We start from the raw sequence: 24,181 nt of genomic DNA, 5'->3' as shown, positions 1-24,181 counted from the left end.
GCATTAGTTGTCAGTGTAACATTTTTAACCCCAGTCAGTGTAGCATTTTGTAAAAATGGCACTACTCTAGAGTACTATTGACACTACACACATGTTAGCCAGTGTTCATTTTTAACTCCCTACAGTGTTGAAATAACTGGCTGAGAGTAAAAACATTAACACTGACACTAGTGTAGAGTACTATTGACACTACAGAGGTGTTATCCAGTGTTCATTTTTAACTCCCTACAGTGTTGAAATAACTCCAAAAATATTAGCACCGGTGTAAGTGTTAAATGAACACTGAAAAGAGTGGACGCATATAAACACCCTTGTGTTAAATTTAACACTCTGAGTTAATTTAACACTGGCAATTTTGCTGTGTATACATAATGCATATTCGTTTTCAGATTTGAAGGGATTATTGCACTGTTGTGTTACAGAATGAAGGCTGACAAATAATGTCTCCTGTTTAATCAGAATACTCCCCAACTTGATGCTTAATGGCTAATAGTCATATGTCTGGAATAGTTGTTTATTTTTAGACCATTTTAATAGCTTTGCCATTTCTTAATATTATTATCATTATTAATATAATAACAACGTCCTTTACATACCTTTACTGGAAAGGTTTGACAATACTGTATTGAGAATGGTATCTTTCCTCATTGAAGTCAAGTGCGAGGTAAATTGCCACGACAGTTGTCAGAATCATTTGTAGTGTTTGTTGTTGATCAGACCTGCCAACACTCCCTTTTTTCCCGGGTTTCTCCTTTTTTCACCCCTCTCCCACTGTGCTTCCGTTTTGCTGAAACTCCTGTAATTTGCATGGCCCTCAACCTTAATTATGAATAATCGTCATACACATGGATCCATAATTTCTGTATGTTTGACTGAAGTCACCCAAGTTGCCAGATCGTCTATGAAACACAAAATACACACACAATCCACACACAACATACAGTTTCAACCTATCTGGCACCACAACCCAATTCAAGAGGCATGTTCTGCTCTCTGCACGGCCGTCTTTCCTCCCGTCCTCTGTTCTCCTCCCTCTGTTGCTGATGTGATTCACTGCTGCAGGTACTGGTAGAGAGGAGGGGCTGGTTTGTCTCAGTTAGCACGTAAGTTTACAAGAATTTGCCAAATTTTAAGATATGTGGCAAACTCAGATTAACATTTAGGCTACATACAGACAGCTTCTGTGTTATTAGCTTATCCAGTGCGCTGTAGTTGTGTAAACATACCAGCGGTGGATGGGACACTGCAGGCAAAGCAGTTGAAAAAATCGCTTCTCTACATGTTTATGCTTATTTAACAAGTGGTTTGATAAAATACTTATAGGCTTTTTACTCGCAACGGTTTTGTTGCACTTATATTAAGTTCTGTGAGCATAGTTGTCTTCAACTCGAGTAAAATGTTATCTTTCACTTCATCCTCCCCCCTCATCAAAAAAACCCCCGTATTTTGAAACCTAAATGTTGGCAGGTATGTTGTTGTAGGAGCGCTTGTTCTTTAATTCTGTAAACTAATCTTTGATTCTTAAGGAAAATAAGAGACAGACTCCCTGGATTCATAAATTTGTAAGAGCATACCCTCGGCATGCAGAACTGACCTTTGTAACCCTCTAAGTGGGGATTTGATCAGTGATGCTCAACAGACTCAAAGACCTTCTAATAAACCATTCCGATAAATTGAATCATAACACGAACTAAAAGCATGAACTGACCCTTGGACCAGAGTAAAACAACTCCCACCTTAGATGGAAGACTCTTATCAACAACGCCATAAACTAACCCTCATTCCTGAGGACTTTGAAGCCTCCTTTCAAATCTGAGACAAACCTGAATTTCATGTCAATTAAATGTCTAATCACCATGTAACTAATATCATGTTATTTGTCATGTAAATACAAGGAGAATGGTATAACTTTCATAGGTGTATGACTATCTACTAAAGAGATATAAGACTTAGATTGTATTATCCTTTTATACTAACAGGTAACGATACTGCTCCTCTATTGACAAGAGTTAAATTCCCTTATGTGAAGAGTTAATGAATGTTTAATAACCATGTATTTGTATTGTAAGTGTTTAACCTGTGATCTATTAACCTCATAGACAATCATATTTTAGTAGTTAAATTAGACAAGTAGTTTGGTTGAAAGAATGAAGTTTCTAAAATAATAGGAATGTAAAGATAATATTTCAAGGATTTGAGTTCAAAGTTTCTTTTATTGTTAAACAATAGTCACATTGAATGCTTTTATATTATGAAGTAAGTTATGTCAACTTATATATAATATGTTTCTGAAAGTAATCTAATCACATAAATGTTGCCTGACTTTATTTCCTTTCACTATAGTATTAAACTTTATTTCAGTAAATGGTTTTAGTTGTGTAAATAGTTTGAGAAAGTTGAATCAATGAAGGTTATATGCTTAGACATCATGAAGTGTTAATATGAAGGTTAATGTTTGTTATTAGAAGAACTGACTTATCATGAATCAAATGAATTTCTTAACTGTTTTTGAATGGTTTTACAAATATGATACAAGCTGAAAGGACCGTTATTAATCAGAAATATCATGAATGCTTGGACACTATGAAAAGAATGTGTTTACAGCTTTAATGTGAAATAATAGGCAACAGTGACTTGAAGGGTGAGTTTTTGCATGTAAAAATTCAGAATTAAATTTCACCAAATTCCTTTACTTCAGGAGACACAGACTGCAAACCACAAGCCACACCTAAAGCCCCTAGAACAAAGAAAATGAATATTCATCAATAATTCGGCGCGAAACCCTTTAAAACACACCCAAATTCCTCCCGTTTTATTCTACCTTATAAAACAGCCTCAAAGAGATTCCTCTTTGAGCTGGCCTCCAAGAACTCAAGAAAACTCTTAAGACCTCTCTTTTATTTGTTTTTCAACCAGATATATCCGTGTTTAACCTTTTATTGCAACAAGTTAATTTGTTTTGTTTTGGTAGTAACATTAAGTCTCGTATTTCCACGTATAGTAATTTAATTTGAAGTAAACACATACGGTATTTTATTTTGAAGTAGACGCCGCTGAAGACTTGAACGTAGTCAGACTAAACTTTATTCGACACTCAACTTAAGTTGCTACAAGCCAACCAAAAGCCTGAATCTGCAACCTAAACCTTAGAAGAAGAAGAAGAAGAAGAAGAAGGAGAAGGAGAAGACTTGAAACTGCTTTCTGAGAGCAAGACTGCAACCCAGAAGTGAAGCTGGCCTGAAACAGCTTGATTCTTTAACGGCATTCAACGCTTCTGTATCTACTGAGATGCGCCACAGCCCACAGCTGACACGGGCTCTTCCACTGCAACACCGCTGGTGATGCTGCGTCAAACAGTGCTGGACCTGCCAAGATGACGCCTCTATGACGATGAGACACCCCAACAGTAAGGCATAACATGGCTTTGTGATCAAGGGTTGATGTCGAATAACGTTAAAATTAAAGATTTATTTAGAGAAGTTGAATTAGCTTTTTCCTTAGCATTCCCCGGTACAATACGTTAACGTAATACAATACGTTATCTGTATATATTATATTAACTATGCTTTATAATGTATCCTCAAGACGTTTAGCTATTAATAAATGTCTTCATTTATCCTAAAAGTGTTTTGTTGTTTCTTTGAGCTGCAGTAAACAGAGGTCACTGTTTTGGACAAGAACTCACGATCATGAGACTGATTCATTGATTAAATTGAACAAGGGTCAGTGCTCCCTCCTGGCACTAACAAATCTTAACCAAAAAGGAGGTGGTGCCCTAATGACGAGGTAATTCATTAATGAAGTATTAATACTCCTACAGTTGTTGATGTGGTAGACAAGATAACATTATATGGCTTTGGCACAAAAATGTTTTTACACGTGTTATGCTACAAGGTAATATTCGACATTGTGAAAAGGGAAAACATGGAAAGACTGACTTAAAAACAGGGCAATTGCAATTTTTTATGTATTTCCCAATAGGCTGGCAACACATCACAATTAAAGTTCACTTGTTAGTGTTTTTCTTCCTCAAATTCCTCAATCATTCAGCATGTTTGGAATTCAGTACCTTTTGCACAGGCTAGCTAATTAAATTGTGCATGGAATTAGTCAAAATACTTCACAAGACAAACTTGTAAAACTAATGAGTATGGTCACGTCAGTACCAGCAGTGAAAACTGTGTCTTACCTTGTCTTTACATCTCCAGTAGGTGGCAACAAAACAACAGAAAAACAGCAGCAGGAGCAGGGTTACATATACACTGTTAATGTTAATAGCCTATTTGATAATGGTTGGAGTAATGTAGACTAGCAAAGTAGGCTATAACAAGCAAAAAGGATGATTTACAGACAAATTATATGTTTTTGCCTTTCAAAATGAGTGAAAACAATTTTTTGAATGTCTACCTGCTTTTTTTTGATGAATCCCTTTTTTTTTTCTAAAATTACCATCAATTCCTTAAGTTTAAAGTCCATTTAAAGGAACATCAGAGATTTCTTTTGAAACACATTATACAGGTTAGAAGGTACTTGCTGAAAACGTGAAAAGACTGTGAACTATGTAATACTGAACTTTGGAGTAAGACCTTTAAACTGCTTTTCACCATTTCTGTGTTCAGGATTTTTTGGGCGGGCCTGAAATTGTGGCTCAGTGACATAGACAGATTACTAGCATGACCCCTCCCCTAACATTACATAAGAACTAGAGGGCATCAGCTGGGTGTGTAGTCTGTTGTTTGCGGATGGCAGCATGCAACTCTTTCATTGCAAGCTCAGCGTTAGTATCCAGGGGGATGTGTGCTGTGGTCACAACAGTAGATGTAAACTCTCTGGGCAAATAGAAAGGTCTACACTTAACTATGGGATATTCTAGGTTAGCAGAGCAGTGCCTCTAGATAATGGCATTGTGCGTGCACCAAGCTTTGTTAACGTAAAGGCACAGTGCTCCACCCCCCACCTCTGATCTTACTGGAGTCATAGAGCTGTTGTATCTGCCCTGAGGATGTAGCAGCCCAGTAGCTCAACGGCTCTATCAGGGACACTGTTGTTAAGCCATGTTTCTGTAAAAATCATGACATTGCAGTCCATAATCCTTTTATGAATGGTGATCCACAGTAGAAGTTCATCCATGTCGTTCATGAGAGACTATACATTGATGAGGAAAATGCTGGGTAGGGATAGCTGATGAGGAGTTAGCCTTAGCCTATCCCTTAGCCCTCCTCTCTTCCCCTTTTTGTTTATGCTCTCTCCCAGTCAGCAGATCCAGCTTGATTGCCACCGGTGTCATGGTATTAGCTGTTACTGGTGAATGGGGCTATTTTCAGTCAATGGTGGTGCTCAAGGAGTTATTTCAAACCCAGCTGAAACATCTGTTGATGGGTAGAGTCGGTGTTAAAGCTCCTGTCCACCCAGAGGATATATCCATGTCCTGCTGCTGGTGCAGCACTGCTGCAGGAGCTGTGCCTGTGTGGCTGCCTGCACCTTTTGTAGACAGTACAACAATGTGGACATTGCTGCTGTTATTTTTCTTGCGTTTTATTCTTCTATAGATTCAAGTGCACTTTGGTTTTCGCCTGCCTGATGATCTGACGCTTTTTTTCCCCAACACAATCAATGCAACAAATATGACAGAGGGGTCTGCTCTGATGATGGGTCACTGGGACAAAAGACTGTAAGTTCACACCACTGAGATGGGTTTGCGAATAAAGATTTCAAAGTGGTTTAGTCCACTGTATACATTTATAGGGACCTGTAGTTAGGCCTACTAGTTGATCAGGGAAGTATGTTTACCAAATCCATAAAGAATGGATCGTGCCCGCTAATAGCACTGTGAATTGTGCAGCATTTGCAACCTTAATCTGCCCCATTTTAAGGTCCTATTCACAAAAGATTTGTGCTAATGATATGCCAGTGCAAACACACCCATAAAATTTTGTGGCCGGGTGCAATTTGCCCTTGTGTTGTGTCTGATTGAGTGAGCGGAGCGGTTTCAAGTGTTTCAGGCTTTTCTCCACATTTCAGCACACAGACTGGTCCATAATGAAAACTGCAGAGAGCACAAAAGCCTCAAATTGCATGTCTTTAATTAGTAGAAGTATGCACACACAGAGCTCTCCACAATCACAAACCAACTTTCATGTATTTTGCTTATTTTACTTTAGTATTTAGCATCTATAACATAATCTGCTGAAATGTCAAATGTCAAAATACAGTGTTAATGTGACTCAGGCAGATCTAAAACATGTTAGATTAATGTCTGAATCTTGCAATAATGTTGTTCAGGTGTCACTGAATGTATCCGGGATTTCACAGAAACATCAGTACTCATGTTCTGTTTGTTGCCCACAGCTGGCTGTGTGTCACAGCTGGCTGCAGCATTACACAGCAGTTGAAAGGATAAGTGCATCTCCAAACTGAGAAAGAAACTGTGTATTTGCGCACGCAGCACAGCAGTGGTAACTTCATTAATACCAGATTGGTCAGGATCTGACAGTATTAATGTTCTGTGTTCTGCTACACATCTACACAGGTCAGCTGTTACACACAGATTCCAGGTTACAGTGGAACTGTTAGTGATAAAGTAGCCCTTACAGATGAATCCTGAGCTCCATCAGAGCTGTCAGGACATGTTTATTTTGAAGTAGCTGAAAGTCTGAAATAAGCCTACCACCCCATAACCAACCCCCCAATATCTGACTGTAGATTTTGCCCTTGATATCATTGAATATCAAGTCAATATCATTTAAGCCTCACAAGCTTTAAGATGTGAAGAGAGAGAGAGAGAGACAGAGAGAGTGAGTGAGGCGTGAGTGTGTGTGCAGTTAACACCAACTCTCTGAAAACACTAATAACTCCACCCTAATCGCATGTGGCTAAGTGAACATAAAAGCACAAAACTGTCACAGGTTCACATTCTTAGTGACTATTTTTCATGCTGTTCACCTGCCTGATCACTAACTCTCCTGTCATTGCAGATCCTGCCACCCCCACCTGCCCTGCAATCACCTCATTCCCCTCACCTGAGGTTCCCCGCCCATCTCCTCCCATTATGCTCATCAGTCACTTTTTATATACTTGCCCAGATTCTCATACCCCTTGCCAGATTGTCTAGTGTTTATGCCTAGCTTTCCAGCCTTACCATACCTATCTGTCTGCTCTCCTGTTACCCTGTCTGTTTCCCGGTCTGAAGATTTTGCCTAGTCCCTTGGATCTGTCTGCCTGATCTGCCTGCCTGCCTGCCTGGTTTGTGACCCCTGCTTGTTTTTTGGACTGATTAAAGAATATTGGACTCTGCTCCTGTTTCTGAGTTCATGCTTTTGGGTTCCTAGGTTCTGAGTCATTACACAAAACATTAAAACACAGATAATAGGAGAGGTGATACGGTTTGGGAGGGAAGAAATATGGAGTTGATTTTAGGCTCTCCTGGACCACCTCAATGAGTCTTCAATACGCACACACATCATACACATAATGTCAAATCCATGTCCACTCATCTCACAAATCCACACATGCGTGGTTACCTCTACCCTGAAAAAAACCCTCATTCGGACAAATTGTACTACCTGAGCTCTGTAGAGACCAGTAGGTAGTGCCTTTTTGGGAGGGAGGAGATATAATGAAAATTTGCATAACGGACACCTGGCAGCATTTAATAAGTGCCTGATGGGGCAGATGTACACAATGCCACCCAGTGTATGGCGCTTATTAAATGTTGCATTGCAACAATTTGCACTGTCCAATATGTTTTTTAACGAAAACATGCCAGGTGACGGCAAAAAAACAAGGCAATTAATAACCACACCCATTTGGCGTTCGATATACCAGGGAGAGGTGGAGAAACTGACCTCACGGTGTCAAGCCAACGACCCCTCTCTGAATGCTTGAAAGACAAAGGAGGGATGTTTATATGTTTATATATTATTATTATATATGTATGTTTATATTACATATTAATATTACATTTATATTATGTGCCTGTTTACATTTTCTTGAAAATCTTAAATCTTAAATGTTGCACTGTTTAACATTTTAATCTTCTATCCTGTTTTAAACTTTTTTTGCATATATCTCTTTGTACAATGCTGCTGCTGTTGTTGCTGTTGTACTGATGTGTATGTGACACATAAAACTTGAACTTGAAAAAGATCTGATCAAGCTACTTGCTGAACTGCCTACTCATTATTCTTCATTTACAGATTATGCACTCCTAATTGTTGACATGAATTCTAACCATAGTGGTAAACGGATTGCTTTTAAATAGCGCTTTTATCCAAAGGATTTACAATTTGCCTCCCATTCACACACTCATACCCAGATGGCAGCGAGCTAATGTACAAGGCATTGGTTCAATGTCTTTCCAAAGGACACTTCAGCATATGGACAAGAGGAGTTGGGGATCAAACCACCAACCCTGCAGTTTGAAACATAGGTGGAATGCCATTTTCACATGAGGAATGAATGGAGAAATCTGCTACAGGTTGTGAAGTTATTCCAGATTTATTACAACAATAACTGCATTTCAAGGTTGCATTTGAGTACACAGCTATAACAGTGGTGACGTTAAAGTGGTTTGGACAGGGTGGCTTTATTAGATTGGAAAGAGTAGTCATCAGAATACGTATGCAAGAGTTAAACCTTTCATGCATAGTGGTCACTACAGTGGACAGCTATTCAAAAGCCATTTTCTTATATATGCATGGGTTTTGATGGTATAGTTGCACATCAGCCACCACAGTGGACAATAGTGTGTCATCCCATACACTGCCATGCATTGGCCAGCCTTTGTAAGTGCAACACAAATTACTCAAAACCAAGATGGCCGCCAGCCAGCCGGCCGAAAGACTCAGCAGCTCAGGAATATCTTGCTGATCCTTCTATGGTAGTAGACCCTTGCAGGTAAATAAAATTTTGTAACATCAAGTAAAAACTAAGGAGTAATACAATTGTTAAAATTTCTAAGTATTGATTGTATTTTGGGAGAAAATGACGATTAATCATCTGTCCACTAAGTTGGACATCATGCATCACAGACTATATTTCAACTACAATTATACTATTACTGTGACTTTGTTGTTCTTGAAAATACTTCATCTACAGTAACTTTTTTGGCTGTAAATCAATTGATTTATGTTATTAGAATGTAACTTGCAGTTTTAGGGGGCTAAGGATACTGAGGGAGCTGAGAATGCTGAGGTTGCTGGGGGGGGCTGAGGATGCTGAGGGGGCTGAGTGGGTTAAGGATCCTGAGGATGCTGAGGGGGATAAGGATGTTGAGGGAGCTGAGTATGCTGAGGGAATGCCTGGCACCTCAAAAGAATGTCTGGATTAGAAAAGAAGGATCTTCTGCATTTCAAGTCATCTGTAGCTCATGTGCTAATAAATGCAGTAAGACAGAGGGGAGAGGTTGAGGAGTTAGGACCAAGGTTCAGTGTTTTTGCATTGCAGTGGGCAGTATTAGAATATGTTGAAATATGTTAAAACATTAGTTTAACAGCTTTGAAAATATATATTATTTTATAGTTTTCAAATAATGTATCATTTCATTCCTTGGTTTGTTAAATACATATTCCTTCAGTTGAAAGTCCACCTGAGTGGACATGTGAAAAACTCCTTGAAAAATGCATTTTTTTTAAAAAAAAAATGAAGCTCAAATATTTTTTTTTCATGCTTAAAGGAGAATAAAAACACATAGGAAAAAAATCCTGACTGAGGTTTCATAATTCATGCATGAAAGGCTTAAATACATCTCACAAATATTGCATCATTATAGTTATTTTCTTCTGTAAAAGGGTGTGGTATACAGGATACTCTGACTCAATATTTCCTGGGCTTCTGTTCTATGGAATCATTGATGGTTTATGTCTATGTACAGTATGCACTGTGATAGTAAACAAAATATTAATAAGACTGACTTCATGCCTGTGTGCCTGAGTCTGAATGTGTCATGCCAAGTCACTACATCACAGTCCCAGAAAGGCTGTAATGTTATTGCACATTAACATACTATAAACAGCATACATACAATACACGCACAGGGACATGCTTATGCACGTATACCTCATGGCCATTCTCACACATGTATACTTCTATACACAAACATACATTCATGGTCCTCTCTGTCACGAACACACACTCACACACACACAGAGCAAGCATACACAAGCCCATGCATTCCAGATAAGTGGGGAAATAAAGCAAAGATGACAAATAAGCTGCAGACAGTAATGTGAGAAAGAAACAGGGGACAGAAACAGGAAGTTGTATAATAAGGACTTAGACTCTGTGTCATCATGCTGAGTCAGCTTTTATTTCCGTGGAGGTCATGAAAGGAACTTTACTATGTCTTTACTTTTCCTTGACAGAGTGCATGGAGATGGTCTCTTACGTGTAACCAAAAATATCTGCGTCCCTGTTGTTAATTTTAGAGCAGAAGCCTGAGTGAAATGATGTCATCTTGGGGACTGTCAAGCAATACAGGCATGAGCTCTGACACTTATTCCAGTTTAATCATTATTGTATATTTGCGGTTAAGCAATAGAAACTCAACAGTAATAGAAAGTATATATCATTTGTAAGTTCTATTAAGTAATATGAGCTGTAGCAAACTGGATGGAAATCATGGCCAGACATTAGACAACACAAATAAGAATAAGAGAAAGATATAAATAAATATGGATCAATAGGTAGCTAGACACAAAAGAGAAAAGAGCATAGATTTTTATCTTCATTTTTCCTGGGAATTTTTGTCTCTTTTTTCCTGAAATCGGATTTTCTTGGTGCAATGTGCAAGCCTGTCCCCAGGAAATGTATATACTTCTAATTTGTTGAACCAGTTACACTTGGCAGAAGCTGGATTATGATAAGCAGCAATGTTTTGTTTTGAGGTTTTTTGGAGTAAATGAAGTACTACATTTTCATACCACCCAAAGTCACATTAACATTGTATATCAACATTGTAAGGACTTTCACACTTGGGCTATCTTGTGGTGAAGTTTAAGCACAAAAGCACTTTGGTTAAGATTGGGGAAGGACTGTTAAATGTCAGTACTCTAAACACATGTCTCATGTTCAAGTAACTTTTGACTTTTTCAGTATTGAACCAAGACCTACAAGTGGATATTGTATTGCAAGAGCCAATATGATGAAATATGTTGTCAATAAACATTTTGCAGATACATTTGGTATGACAATTTTTCAATTTGACAGTTAAGTTTATGTTAACAGTTTTCTCATTATGTTGTTAAAAACATAATTCAGGTAGAATAACATTTCTTATAAAACATATTTACTGTTGTAACTTAGTAGAAGCTACATAAACAGAATTTCGAGACACGGTTGGAATGTGGGACATGGAAACAAAGGTCCCTTCTATATCACTCCATTATTGTGTTTGATGCAAAACGAATGCCTGTTTTCAACAAAGCATCATGTTCATGATATTTTTTATTGTTGCTGAAATGTTGACCAGAATTTAATGAGAATGACTGACTCTGATTCAGTGCTAGTTATCTGTTTCCTGCTGATTTGACCTGAGAGAGCCAGTGAATCCTCGATGATTCATACATCTGACATGTGACCTACAGTACGTCTACAGTGTTCTCCAATGGATGTTGAGTATATAATGTAGATGAGTGATGATGTCAGGGTAAGTTGCTGACATAAAATGACTGAAATTTCGTTTTACTATTTGATAAATGCTATTTCTTATATTATTTGACTTTATTATTATTATTATTATTATTATTATTAATATTAATATCAATAATGACAATACTACTAATACTAATACTAATATTACTGCTAATAATAATAATATTAATATGGGGGGCGGACAGGGCCAGCCCAGCAGACGCTGGACACATGTATTGTCAGTCCACGCCTTCTTCATCTCAACAGTGCTGTGTCCCCACTCACCTCACACAGACAGACACAAACTGCTAACTGACAAGGTAAGACACTAAGGGGTTTTGTAGATTGGTATTGGTAGATTAACTTTCAGAAAATGCCTGTTTTTAAGTCGTTTGAATGAACCTATGTTTTAGCGCGTCTCTCACCAACGCGCGCGTCTCCTTTATAAATCCAGCTGCGTGCGGCTTTTTTTCTCTGTTTACTCTGCACCTCTTGAAAGAGAAGCGGCTTCACGAGTCAGCTGCGTCTGGGAAGTCATCCGCTGACGGTCTTCGTGTTTCAAAATATAGAGGCGCTTGGTATAATAGAACGTTTCTAAAGTGACACACTTGCTGGGGGAATGATAACTCTCACTCACGCATATACTATTGTATTATATTGTACCGGCGAAGAAAAAAAATGTGGATCCACACTTTGACAAATGTGTGGCTTGCAATGCCCCTGAAAGCTGGTTTATTGCATGGCATAAATGGAAATGTTTGAATGTAGTACAAATGTCTGAGAAGTTATGGATTTTTACTGCCATACGTCCCCAAATCATTTAATCTGTTTACCACTTTGTTACATTATTTGTAGCCTACTTCGTCTTCTTCTTCACATTATTGTTATTATTACTCAATAATATCAAAGTAAGTATTGTTTACTTTTTAATCAGTGACAGATGCATGGTGACATTTTCCACAACAGCCTTGAGTGTTAGTCTAGAGGGAGTCTGATTATACAGTATGTAAGCGTACACAATGCTCAAAGTGAAAATAATTGATTTACTCCCTGCTCCTTGATCCTTGAACCCAAACTCCATAAACTCTAAGCAAAGAAACCGATTAAGATTGCAGACATAAATTCCGAATACATTTTCTCCTTTTTAGACAGCACACTTCACTGACTTCAAAAATAGAATAAAAAAATCTATATCAAAATAAATTTGTTCATATCAGTGTTATGAAGATATTGATATATATATTTTAAGAAAACTGGAAAAAAAACCAATAGTATAAAAAATAAATAAAATTAAGGTGTTTGTGTATTTTATGTTTTTTCTCTCCCCAGGATTTTCCATGGCAAGAGTCTCTCCCCATACATACTTTGCCCTTCCTCTTCTGTTGCTTCATTTCCTGACTGTATCACTTGCCATACAAGATGACCTTGTGATCAATACCAGGCATGGCAAAGTACAAGGGAAGTTGCTTTCAGTAATGGGTGGTGATGTTAGAGCCTTTCTTGGAATTCCTTATGGAAAACCACCTATAGGGAAGCTGAGATTCAGAGCTCCAGAGCCAGCAGATAAATGGGAGGGGGTGAAGGATGCCACAAAATTCTCAAATTCCTGCTACCAGTTGCTAGATACCACCTTTCCAGGTAAGACACAATGTTTACACACAGACAAACACAATGTATTCTGTGTACATGTAGTGTTTTTTAGGAGGATGCCTTCAGAGGAGGATAACTGTCTGGCCCTTTGTTCTGACTTCACCTTACTCATTACCTACTCTTTATGGATATTGGATAATGGATATTGAATAACATTCGCTGGCAAACCAATGAATAGCAAAGCTTTTAATGATAGTGTTTCCAGGGCGTGGTGGGCATGATAGTAACATGTGCACCATTTGAGTGGTGAAAAAATGCCAGTAGTTTGAGCAGTCAACAGTTGAGTAGGCCATTAGGATTTTATATGACTTTTCTCATGTGTTTAACTCTCAGTATAAGCTAATGGATTCTGGTAAGAGTTACAGGGTGCCATTGTGTTAGTACAATGGTTACAGACATTCATTCATCCCTTATTCAGTTAAATTTACTAACAGGCTACTATTATAGTGGAGGAAAGACAAAATTGTAGGGGGACAGTGACATAACTATAGAATGTTGTGTGCTTGTTTATAGTCATGCAAGTACAGCAAACAGTTTGTTTGCAAGTGTGTTTTTTATTTACTATCTTTTGTGACATGTATGGTTTTATGTAGCACCCTCTTCAATTCAGATTTATCTTTCAGGAGACAATATAAATCATCCTTGACCTTGACATGAACACAATATGTACACTTTTTGGATGTTAAAGGGGTATTCCAGTGGTTTAGCACTTAAAAAAAATAAGAATAAGGATGATCAAAATCAATTCAGCGAAAGCAAAATTATCCTGACTTTTAGTCCCTAGAATAAGTCAAGCTCTGAAAACCCTGGATCCTACACTTTCCATAATGCAGTTCATTGTCTCCTCACTAGGCCCTCCCTCCTTAAATGCCTTCACCTTTGAAACTTTTTATCTCACTTTTATAACACAGACTGAGATGGAGTTGAATCTGGTTTAGGCTTAGAATCTGGCACCAAAAGAGTCCATATTAGTATATATCTGAATGAAAGATGACCTTATTTGGCCCCTGTCCTAACTTAAGGAAGGCGTGTCACTGAGGATGGTTATTATTGGTGCTGTAGTTAAATAACACCATGGGCCCTATTTAACTGTGCAAGTGCAATGACAAGTGCAAAAGTTGTAGGTCTCTTGGTTCACGAGTGTTTAATTGAAATAACTTATTTATATTTCAAACATGTTAATAGCAAGTATTTAGTTTGCTCTTGTATTCAGACAGATATGGCTTTGAGACTGTTTTCAGTGCAATTTCTAGGACCAAATTTCAACTAAAATACAACAATTTGCTTTGCACTGCTTCATTCGAATGAACCCCCTAGCTGTTTGCACCTTTCCTCCCACCTGTGCATTGTGTGCTCTTGTGCTGGTCACCAAAATACCGCACAGACGCACAAAGTGAGTTTCAAGATCTTGAAAATACCAAACAGTCAGAGTGCTGCTTGCACTGCTCGTTGCTCTTCCTCTAAAATATGGCCTACTGTACGCACACTTTATTACTGTATTACTATATACAGTAATAATTCTCAGAAATGAATGATAAAAACATTTGAGTTATTCTTTATCAGCTTAGTAAACAAAATTATGTCTACTCATACACATTCATAAGCACACACATACACAAACTGACTGATACAGGCCTACCCTCCAACCTAGAGATGGAGTGGGGCTCGGTCATGGATACCTTGTTATTTATAGACACAGGCACCTGTTAGGGTTTGTTTGGAAGCCAGATACAACCGGTGCCAGGCATGTGCACAGAGTAAATTCCCAAAACATACACCAAATATAGATATGACAGCAGAAATAGATCTGCACATAAGGCATTGATGTCAGACTACTATTACTGATTTGGACAAAGCAGTGCTCATTAAGAGGAAAACAAAGCAGGGATTTATTTATATTTTTAGTGCTTCTGTAAATGTTTGAAAGCAGTTTGTAATAAATGGCTGTTAATTGAAATACAGCTGATATCTGTTTTAAAATTCTTGCCTGTGATAAAGGGTCATATAAATGAAGTTGAACATTAATTAATGACTGATAACAATCATGTGTACTGCGAAAGATCTGAAGGAATAGAAATTAGAGTATCAATCGCTAGAATAAAGGAGTCCCAATCAGTCTCTTTTAACACTGATGTATATGATCTTTCTTATTAGGATTTCCGGGCACGGAGATGTGGAACCCAAACACTCCTCTGAGTGAGGACTGTCTATATCTAAACATCTGGTCCCCACGTCTCAACAAAACCCATCCTCAGCCCTCACCATTGGCTCCTGTCCTTGTCTGGATCTATGGAGGCGGGTTCATTCAAGGAACATCCTCTCTGGATATTTATGATGGCCGCTTTCTGAGTAAATCTGAAGGGGTTGTTGTGGTATCAATGAATTACAGGTAAGAATTTACAGCAGTGTGTTGCTGCTACCATTAAAAAATCTGCTCACTTTCTCTTATAATGATATATTGTTTTGATATCTTTTTAAAAAGTTTCTCATTATTAGAACACTAGATACCAAATTATTCTGTTTTTATAAGGAACTTTTTTGTAACAACATATCACTTAATGTCACTAAACATTCTCATACAACATATCTATATACATATCCATATGTATACAACATATCTCATTAAACCTTTTTGTGAAATTGTCATAACAGCGAGCCTCAAAAATCATGCTGTAATGGGAAATGTTTTTTCTGTTAATATATAAGTCTGTATGTTGTTAAAATGAGAAATGTTCCTTGTTTTAACAAGATACCTTGATTTTGTGTAAGAACGAGAGAATTTGGTTAACAAGATGATGTGAATATGTTGTTATAATATTCTTCTAAAAGAATTCTTCTAAAACAAAATAATTTGGTACATAAGAATGGGAAGAGAGGTCATAAAAGCATGAAAAATATCTTGAAATGGGAAATTGAGCATTTTTGTCATTGTTGAAGTATTCATTAACAGAAATTAAAAAAAAAATTATAATGGCAGAATATAATTATGTAACTGTTAACTCATTGACAATAAGCAACAGGTAAATCTATGAGCAAGTTTTCTGATTTTTCATACTGTGACAGTATGACACTGGCTCCATGCCTGCAATGGAAGTAGCATGAGACATGGGTGTAAAATGTGGAGCATAGGCATTTGTAAACAGGAAAGTACTTTATCAGTGTGATTACTGTGGTATCTACGAGAGTAAGTGAATGTGGAATTCATGAGTCTTCCTCATTCTTGTCTCATCTATGACAGAGTTGGAGCTTTTGGTTTCCTGTCTCTTCCTGATAACAAGAACATCAGGGGCAATGCAGGACTGCTGGACCAGCGCTTGGCTCTCCAATGGGTAGCCAGTAATATTGCTGCTTTTGGAGGCGATGCTTCAAAGGTAAGAGGTTTTTGTCTTCTCTTCTTAGTTATGCCGTTTCTGTCTAAGATTAGATAATAAGATTTTATAATATTTTTTAAACAAAGAATATAACAAGCTGTTGGCTATTGATTTGCTGTTGTTTACAGGTGACTCTGTTTGGGGAGAGTGCAGGGTCAGCATCTGTAGGCTTCCACCTGCTCTCCCCAGGCAGTCATGATCTTTTTCAAAGGGCTATCATGCAGAGTGGCTCTCCTAATGCACCCTGGGCCACAATCAGCCAGACTGTTGCCTGGGACAGGTAGTGTGTATATGTGTATTCTTGTGTCTTCACCATATTAATAGACTAAATATCGGTACGATGTTTTGATTTAGTTTTAGTGTATGTATTTTTTAAAGGGGACCTATTATGCTCATTTCCAGCCCCATATTTTTATTCTGGGATTCCACTAGAGTAGCTTTGCTTGAATCAGAGTTCAAAAAACTTATACTGTCCCTTTATGCAGCCCCTTAGTTCAGCCCCTGTCTCTCAACAGGCTATTGTAACTCCTGTCTCTTTAAGGCCCCCTTACTGATGAACCCACTCTATTCTGATTGGCCAGCTTTCTGGAAGCTGCCGAGGGGCAGCACATATGAGAGTTGTGTTAAGTTGTCGCCAATGCAAACCCAATATTTTCTGCTTTACTGATTTAAATGAAAAGCTTTTAAATGACTAAATAACATGAAACGTGTAACTCAATGAATTAGCAGAGCTTTGTTAGCAGCCCTAAAAAACTGATCAAAATTCCAAGATATGGACATATTTGGAGATATTTGTTCAGCGGATCAGTTGGAAATAATTCAAGAAGAAATAGTACAAGCAGAAACAATCGCAGTGATGATGATGTTTGATGAAGAGTTGCAGACGACCAACATACCTCCAACAGGTAAATAACTTATTTGACTTCGCTGTGCTGTGTAATGGAGTCATGGCTTGGCGTGACTACCCCCAAAACAATAGAAAAATACCATAAGGTTAGTGGAGCAGAGCAGTGAACTTGCGCGCTGTGCATGGAGCAGATGACTATATAAAGAAATCCGTCACGAATCGATGTTGGCCCAGGCTGAAAGTAGAAAAAACTGCTGGGAAATGAGCGTTCACAGCAGTCTGAAGCCTGAGCTTTTTGCTCACAGGGATTACTTCTACATACATTACCTCATTATTTGACACACTGGCCACTTTTAACACAACATCTGACATTGTAACATTATATATATGACTGAAAATAAGGAAAAGCATAATAGGTCCCCTTTAAAAAGCAATTCTGAGTTATTTTATTCTTTCCTTTTCTTTCTGTTGTCAGTCCCTTCTTCCTCTCTCCTTTGTTTGTCCCATTTTTTAATCAGTCTCCATCATTGTTCTCCCTTCCTCTTTCACTGATTGATTGGCTTGCTCCTTCTCTATGTCAACATCCAGGTCCATGATGCTGGCAACACTACTGGAATGTCCCAAGTCTCATCCAAACCATGTGGAGGCTTGTCTGCAGAAGGCTGATGCTGGAAAAATCACATCTAAGCAATATGATGTTCTCAAGCAGCCTACATTCTTAGCCACCCCCTTTGTTCCTCATGTTGATGGGGACTTCCTACCAGATAAACCTGAAGTGGGTGTGTGTGTTCTGTGAATGTACTTGAGGGTGTGTGTGAGTGTACTGGGGGGTGGGAGGATGGGCGTGTTTTGTGTGTTTTATACATAAGTTTTAATACTACTACATCTTACCTCGATTGGCTGATGTATCAAATGTCAATCACCCAATCAGTGAATTTACATTGAGTACGGTTTTGGTGTTTTGAATGCAAAAACACATAGAGGCAGTTTTATTCAAATCCTCAAATTGAAAAAGTCTTGTTTGCCATTTCCCTGCAGGTGTTGCTGCGTACGGGTAAACTTCCAAAGAAAGATGTGCTGTTTGGCTTAAACAAGGATGAAGGGACCTTCTTCCTTCTTTATGGAATCCCTGGATTTAACATCACTGGTCAGAGTCTCATCAGCAGAAATGAATATCTGCAAGGGGTGGCCATTACAATGGCAGATGCCAGTGATGTCGCAAGAGAAGCAACGATTTTCCAGTACACAGATTGGACAGATGAGAACAGCAAAATGAAAAACCGTGACATGCTGGGCAGTCTGGTTGGAGATCAACTGTTCGTTTGTCCTGTGCTTGAGTTCGCTAACAGGTAAAGAGTAATTCTGAGTTTTAATGATGTGGTTTGACTCATGGTCATCAGTGAAGGTTCTAGTTCATTTAAGCCACAAGGGTCAGGCTAGGGCCAGCTCCTCTTTTGGAGGGGCCAGTGAAATTAACTCTGAAACTAGGCACTCATTTTCAGTGTCCAGGCAATCTACTGTATATTACATAATATGACCTCTTGGCTGCATTCTTGCTATGGAGTCAAATACACACAGCCACAGAGAACAATTTAGCCTAACAATAAGGAGAGAAAACCAGAGCATAGACACAGACAGTCAGGCAAATAGATGGTGTATCTGACTCACATTATTTAAGTCCAATGTCCTTTCTTGCATAGGGATGCCAATTTATTATATCAGGATAAACCCCTTGAGATGTATCATCTCATTTTCAAAGTGGTCCCAAACAACCTATCTGTTCACAGTTGTGCAGAGACATGACAGAGAGTGACTGCATGTGATTTTTGGCACAATTTTTTAATCAAAGAATGTCAATGTCACCTGTCTTTCTTTCAATAGTTGTCTGCATTGTTGCAATACCATGTATGACCACACATGCTGGCTGACATGTAAAAGCCCTTATAAGCCAGAGTGGTGCTGTTTCACTCAGGAAATGCAATGAAAAATGGGGAAGATATATATATATAACAACAAGAACAACAAAAAATACTACAATCAGTGATAGCTATTTTGTATCGTGAGTGTGTCTTGGCTTAGCCTGGTTCCATAGAGAAAACCTCACTGTATTTTAGGGTGACCCCTCAGCCTCAGAACCCCCACTGCCTGACGGATGTTTGAGAGCAGCTGTCACAGCTGTCAATTATGATGTCATACCCCCTTTTTATATTGTCAAATAACTAATTAAAAACAAACTTAAAAAATGAAAAGAAAAATGAGCACTTGCACAAATATCAGCATGATAAGAACCACATAAAATCAAAGAAAGCATCTTTGGGAAAAATATATTTGACGTGTATTTTGGTTCTTTAATTTGGCTTATGTCTCATCCGCTAACATGGTGGGGGTGGGACTTATGACCTATACTGCAGCCAGCCACCAGGGGGTGATCGAGATGTTTTGGCTTCACCATTGGGGAGCTGCCATCACGTCCAATGGGTAACAAGATTATCCCTGTGTTAGGTACCAGTGAGCTCCTCCAGTTAGTCAGCTTGGTTTTGCAGAGTTGTTTTTTTTTCATGTTTCTCTTTTACTTGAGCATCTAGTTGGGTGATGAAGTAGGAACAGCACACTCCTCATACATAGGTATCTTTGAGACTGTAAAATATGATGCAGGAAGTCCAGTTTGATTGATAGATCCATGAGTTTCAGGGCTTATCAGATACCAGAACCCTACACAGTGGTATATAATATCATGAGACTAAATGTTAAAACTCAAGAAAGTTATCAAGCTATTGTTTGGCATGATGAGTTCCAGGTAAATAGTAGAAATACAGTGTCCACTTTACAAAATAATCTATCATTGTGCTGTAATGCATCAATGCAGTAGTCCCCTATACCGCAAATAAGGTGGTATTGTTTTTTTTGTTTGTTTTTTTGTTGTCCCACCATTTTGGGTCACCAACAAACATGTCATCCTAAATGAATAGGACAAATGGTCAATTTTCATTTCCTGTGTTGTTCCATATATTTGTGTTCTATTTTGTCTTATTAACCTGACCTAGTACAGTGCACATATAGCTCAATACTGTTCATCTCTTTTCCAGGTACTCAGAACGGGGTGGCAAGACTTTCCTTTATTTATTTGACCACCGGTCGTCCACCAATCCTTGGCCAGCATGGATGGGCGTGATGCATGGCTATGAGATAGAATTTGTCTTTGGAATGCCTCTGAATGTATCCCTGGGATACACGAAGAATGAAGTGAACATGACCAAGAAGTTTATGAAACACTGGGCCAACTTTGCACGGACAGGGTAATCATAATCATGATCAATCACTTAAACTGTGTATAGACCCTCATCGCACTATTGGATTGTCTTGATTGGCTTTTCTGTTTGTCAGGAATCCAGGACTTGATGGAGCTTTGTGGCATTCGTTCACCGCTGAATATCAGGAGTATGTCACTCTGAACTACAACCATCCGGAAGAAAAGATGATGATGAGGGCTAGAGAGTGTCACCTTTGGAACAAATTAATACCAAAGATACAGAAAGTATCAGGTTAGACACAAGCAAACACACACACACACACACACACACAACTCTATATAGTTATTTGTAGTAGGTGGTTTTGCATCAGGCTCTGCCAGGGAGGCATTTTGCCATGTTTAGCCTGTAGAGGAGATTTGTATCCTGGCTTGCTTCCCCTCCACTTCACCACAGTTCTGGAGATCTGAGTGGAAGGAGAAGAGGGTCATTCATCATTTTACTGAACACTGGTCACACACATGGTGAATAATACTCATACACCTATCCACTGAACTCATTATTCACACACAAACATACACACAAACATCTGCACATTTACACCTTTGCACGTCTTTACATTATTTTTGGTATCATGCAAAGTGTACTGTTTGTGGCATCATTTTGTCTCCTTCATCCAGACAAACTCTTTCTCTGTTATTCAAGTCACATCATGTACTATATCTTTAAGTCCACTAGATTTGCTCTAATGCAACTCACCATGCAAACATGTATACATATACATGCATATACTGTATACACAAAAATAGCAATACCTCTGTGAAAGATTACAAAATATGTCTCTTTGTCTCTGTCTTCATCCACAGATGATCTGCTGACTTGTGTTACTGCAAATGGGATGATACTCCGCTGTAACTACATGTTCTTTATCATTTTACTGGTTATTACGTTAACCTACCTTGTAGGGTGAAGAGACCTGTCTTCCATAAAACTTCTTCAATACAGCCATAAGCAACAGTTTACATTAAAAAAAACGTGGGCAGAAACAATAACCTACAATAACCAGCATTAACAATGAATGCTTCATTCAGCTTCAGGCAGCTGTCCACATGTCATGACAGCTTTATGTGTCCCAGCAGGGACAATTTTATGGGGTGCTCAAATCAGAGCTGTAGTTTTGGAGCAAGCAATACTATGTGATTTTTATTTGCAGGTAGTGTTACTGTACAATACACAACAACCAAATATTGGCTATTGTCACTTCTAATAACTAGTTAGTTTTTAACTAACATTTTTTCATTTGTTTATGTCTTTCTTTCACTTTCTAGGTGCACTTCTGAAATTGGTTAGTGAATACTGTGTAACACATTTGACTAACAGGCATGTCAGAATTTGACTTTCATAAAATAATTTTTAACTTGCAGAAAACACATTATTTCCTTGCGGACAAGCAGAATCAGTGGGGAGCATTATTACATTTTTTGATTTCTACTCTTGTTTTTATCATGTAGCCATTAAAATAAAAAAGTGTGCCTTAACTTTTTGGGGAGTTCATTCACTTTTTTTGTGGACATTGATTGCCTGCTCTTGCATCAAATGCACCCTTTTTGTATCACATCATCAACATGTACAAATCCAAGAAGCGCTTCCTCATTAGCTTATTCTTATTTTTATTGATCATTAAAGGTGTTAATGTGAGGTTGCTAAATAGTGAAGTAGTCCATTAAATTATTAGGAAGTTATTTTTATGTATTATGTTGATTGGTTTTATGTTTGTTTGATGGACAAACATACAGACGGGTGACAAATTAAAGGAAAAACTGGTACAGGTCTGAATGTTTGACATCTACAGTGAGGGGATCTGGCGGCTCTGTTATGCTGTCAGGGGCATTTTGCTGGTTGAAGAATGATGTTCCTCAGCCTTGGCATTGATTCTACAAGTCTCTGAACTCTACTGGAGGGATGAACACCAGTCTTCAAAAAGATATTCCCTCATTTGGTGTTTTGATGATGGTGGTGGAGAGCACTGTCTAACATATTAGTCCAAAATCTCCCATAGGCGTTCAATTGGGTTGAAATTTGGTGACTGCGAAGGCCTTAGCATATGATTCACATCATTTTCATACTCATCAAACCATTCAGTGACCCCTCATGCCCTGTGAATTGGGGCATTGTCATCCTGGAGGAGACCATTCCCATCAGGATAGAAATGTTTCATCATAGGATAAAAGTGATCACTCAGAACAACTTTGTATTCATTTGCAGTGATCCTTCCCTCTAAGGGGACAAGTGGACCCAAGCCATGCCAGCAAAATGCCCTCGAAAGCATAACACAGCCACCAGATCCCCTCACTGTAGGGGTCAATTATTCAGGCTTGTACCGGTTTTACCCTTAAATTTGTCACCCGTCTGTACATACACACACACACACACACACACACACACACACACACATATGCTCACACATAATCACTTATTTTACTCTACTTCTGTGTCAGACTTTGGTTTTTATGGACAAAAAAAGTATTTCAATATTTATTTTATATGTAAAACTCAGTAAAAATCTGATTCTAGAAAGTCAACAATGGGAAAATCCAAAAGAAAATCTGACCTCAGTGGAAATACTACAGTATATTTGAAGGTACATGTATCTAATTGGAATGTTCTCCTTTCTATTATTAGATGCAATTTCTGTGGTGTAATGATCAGTGTCTTCTTGCAGAAGAATACTTACTTGCCACTTACCTTGTGGATGCATGGGGACATAAAATCTGGGTGTATGAACTGAGTTTTTCAGTAAAAATATACAAAGACCAAAGAATGCACTTTTGCCAGACAATCCTGTCAAACACATAATATTACTGTAAGCAATGGAAATAATTTTGTAAACACAAGTTATTTGTAATGTCAAAACCATCACTTAGCTGCCATTAGTACTTGATGAATGATATTTATTTTTGTCATCAGAAGTGTTTCACAGTTTAGCGTATTGTGTTATTGTTCCCCATTCCGTCATTGAAGACAGTAATGTGATAATAAACAGTGTTGCCAAACAAAGGTCAGGGTGTTGATACAAAAAGCTAATGAGATGTTTGAGAGAAATGAACGGCTTTGGTTGAATGACCTTGGATGCTATTTAAAATCTCTGGTGCAAAAGTAATTACATTGTTTGAGCATCTGGTACAAAGTATGTGTGTGTGTGTGTGTGTGTGTGTGTGTGTGTGTGTGTAAGTGGGGGCATTTAAGTTGCAGAGACCTCTAACATATTATTTTGTATCTACTGTATACTGTGGTGTGTAGCAATTTGTATTTTTTCTGCCAAAATGAACTTGTCGTTAAATGCCAAGCAATTTATTTTTGTCATAATCTATTTGGATCTTTACCCTTCCCCATCACAAGCACTGCCACAAATACACACACACCTACACAAAATCACA

General features: G+C 38.2%; 1 protein-coding gene across 1 annotated transcript; it reads left to right on the top strand.

The window, feature by feature from the left end:
• Positions 1-11,839: 11,839 nt before the first annotated feature.
• On the top strand, positions 11,840-22,282 carry LOC137185909 (acetylcholinesterase-like). The gene is made up of 10 exons (XM_067594430.1): positions 11,840-11,948; positions 12,958-13,266; positions 15,433-15,667; positions 16,517-16,649; positions 16,778-16,929; positions 18,085-18,271; positions 18,535-18,845; positions 20,583-20,792; positions 20,881-21,038; positions 21,611-22,282. The coding sequence occupies exons 2-10, from the start codon at positions 12,966-12,968 to the stop codon at positions 21,712-21,714; spliced, it is 1,791 nt and encodes a 596-aa protein (XP_067450531.1). The 5' UTR covers positions 11,840-11,948; positions 12,958-12,965; the 3' UTR covers positions 21,715-22,282.
• Positions 22,283-24,181: the final 1,899 nt, after the last annotated feature.

The sequence above is a fragment of the Thunnus thynnus genome, chromosome 7 (genome assembly GCF_963924715.1).
Source record: "Thunnus thynnus chromosome 7, fThuThy2.1, whole genome shotgun sequence".
Lineage (NCBI taxonomy): Eukaryota > Metazoa > Chordata > Actinopteri > Scombriformes > Scombridae > Thunnus > Thunnus thynnus.
This window is presented reverse-complemented; position numbering and strand designations above follow the sequence as displayed.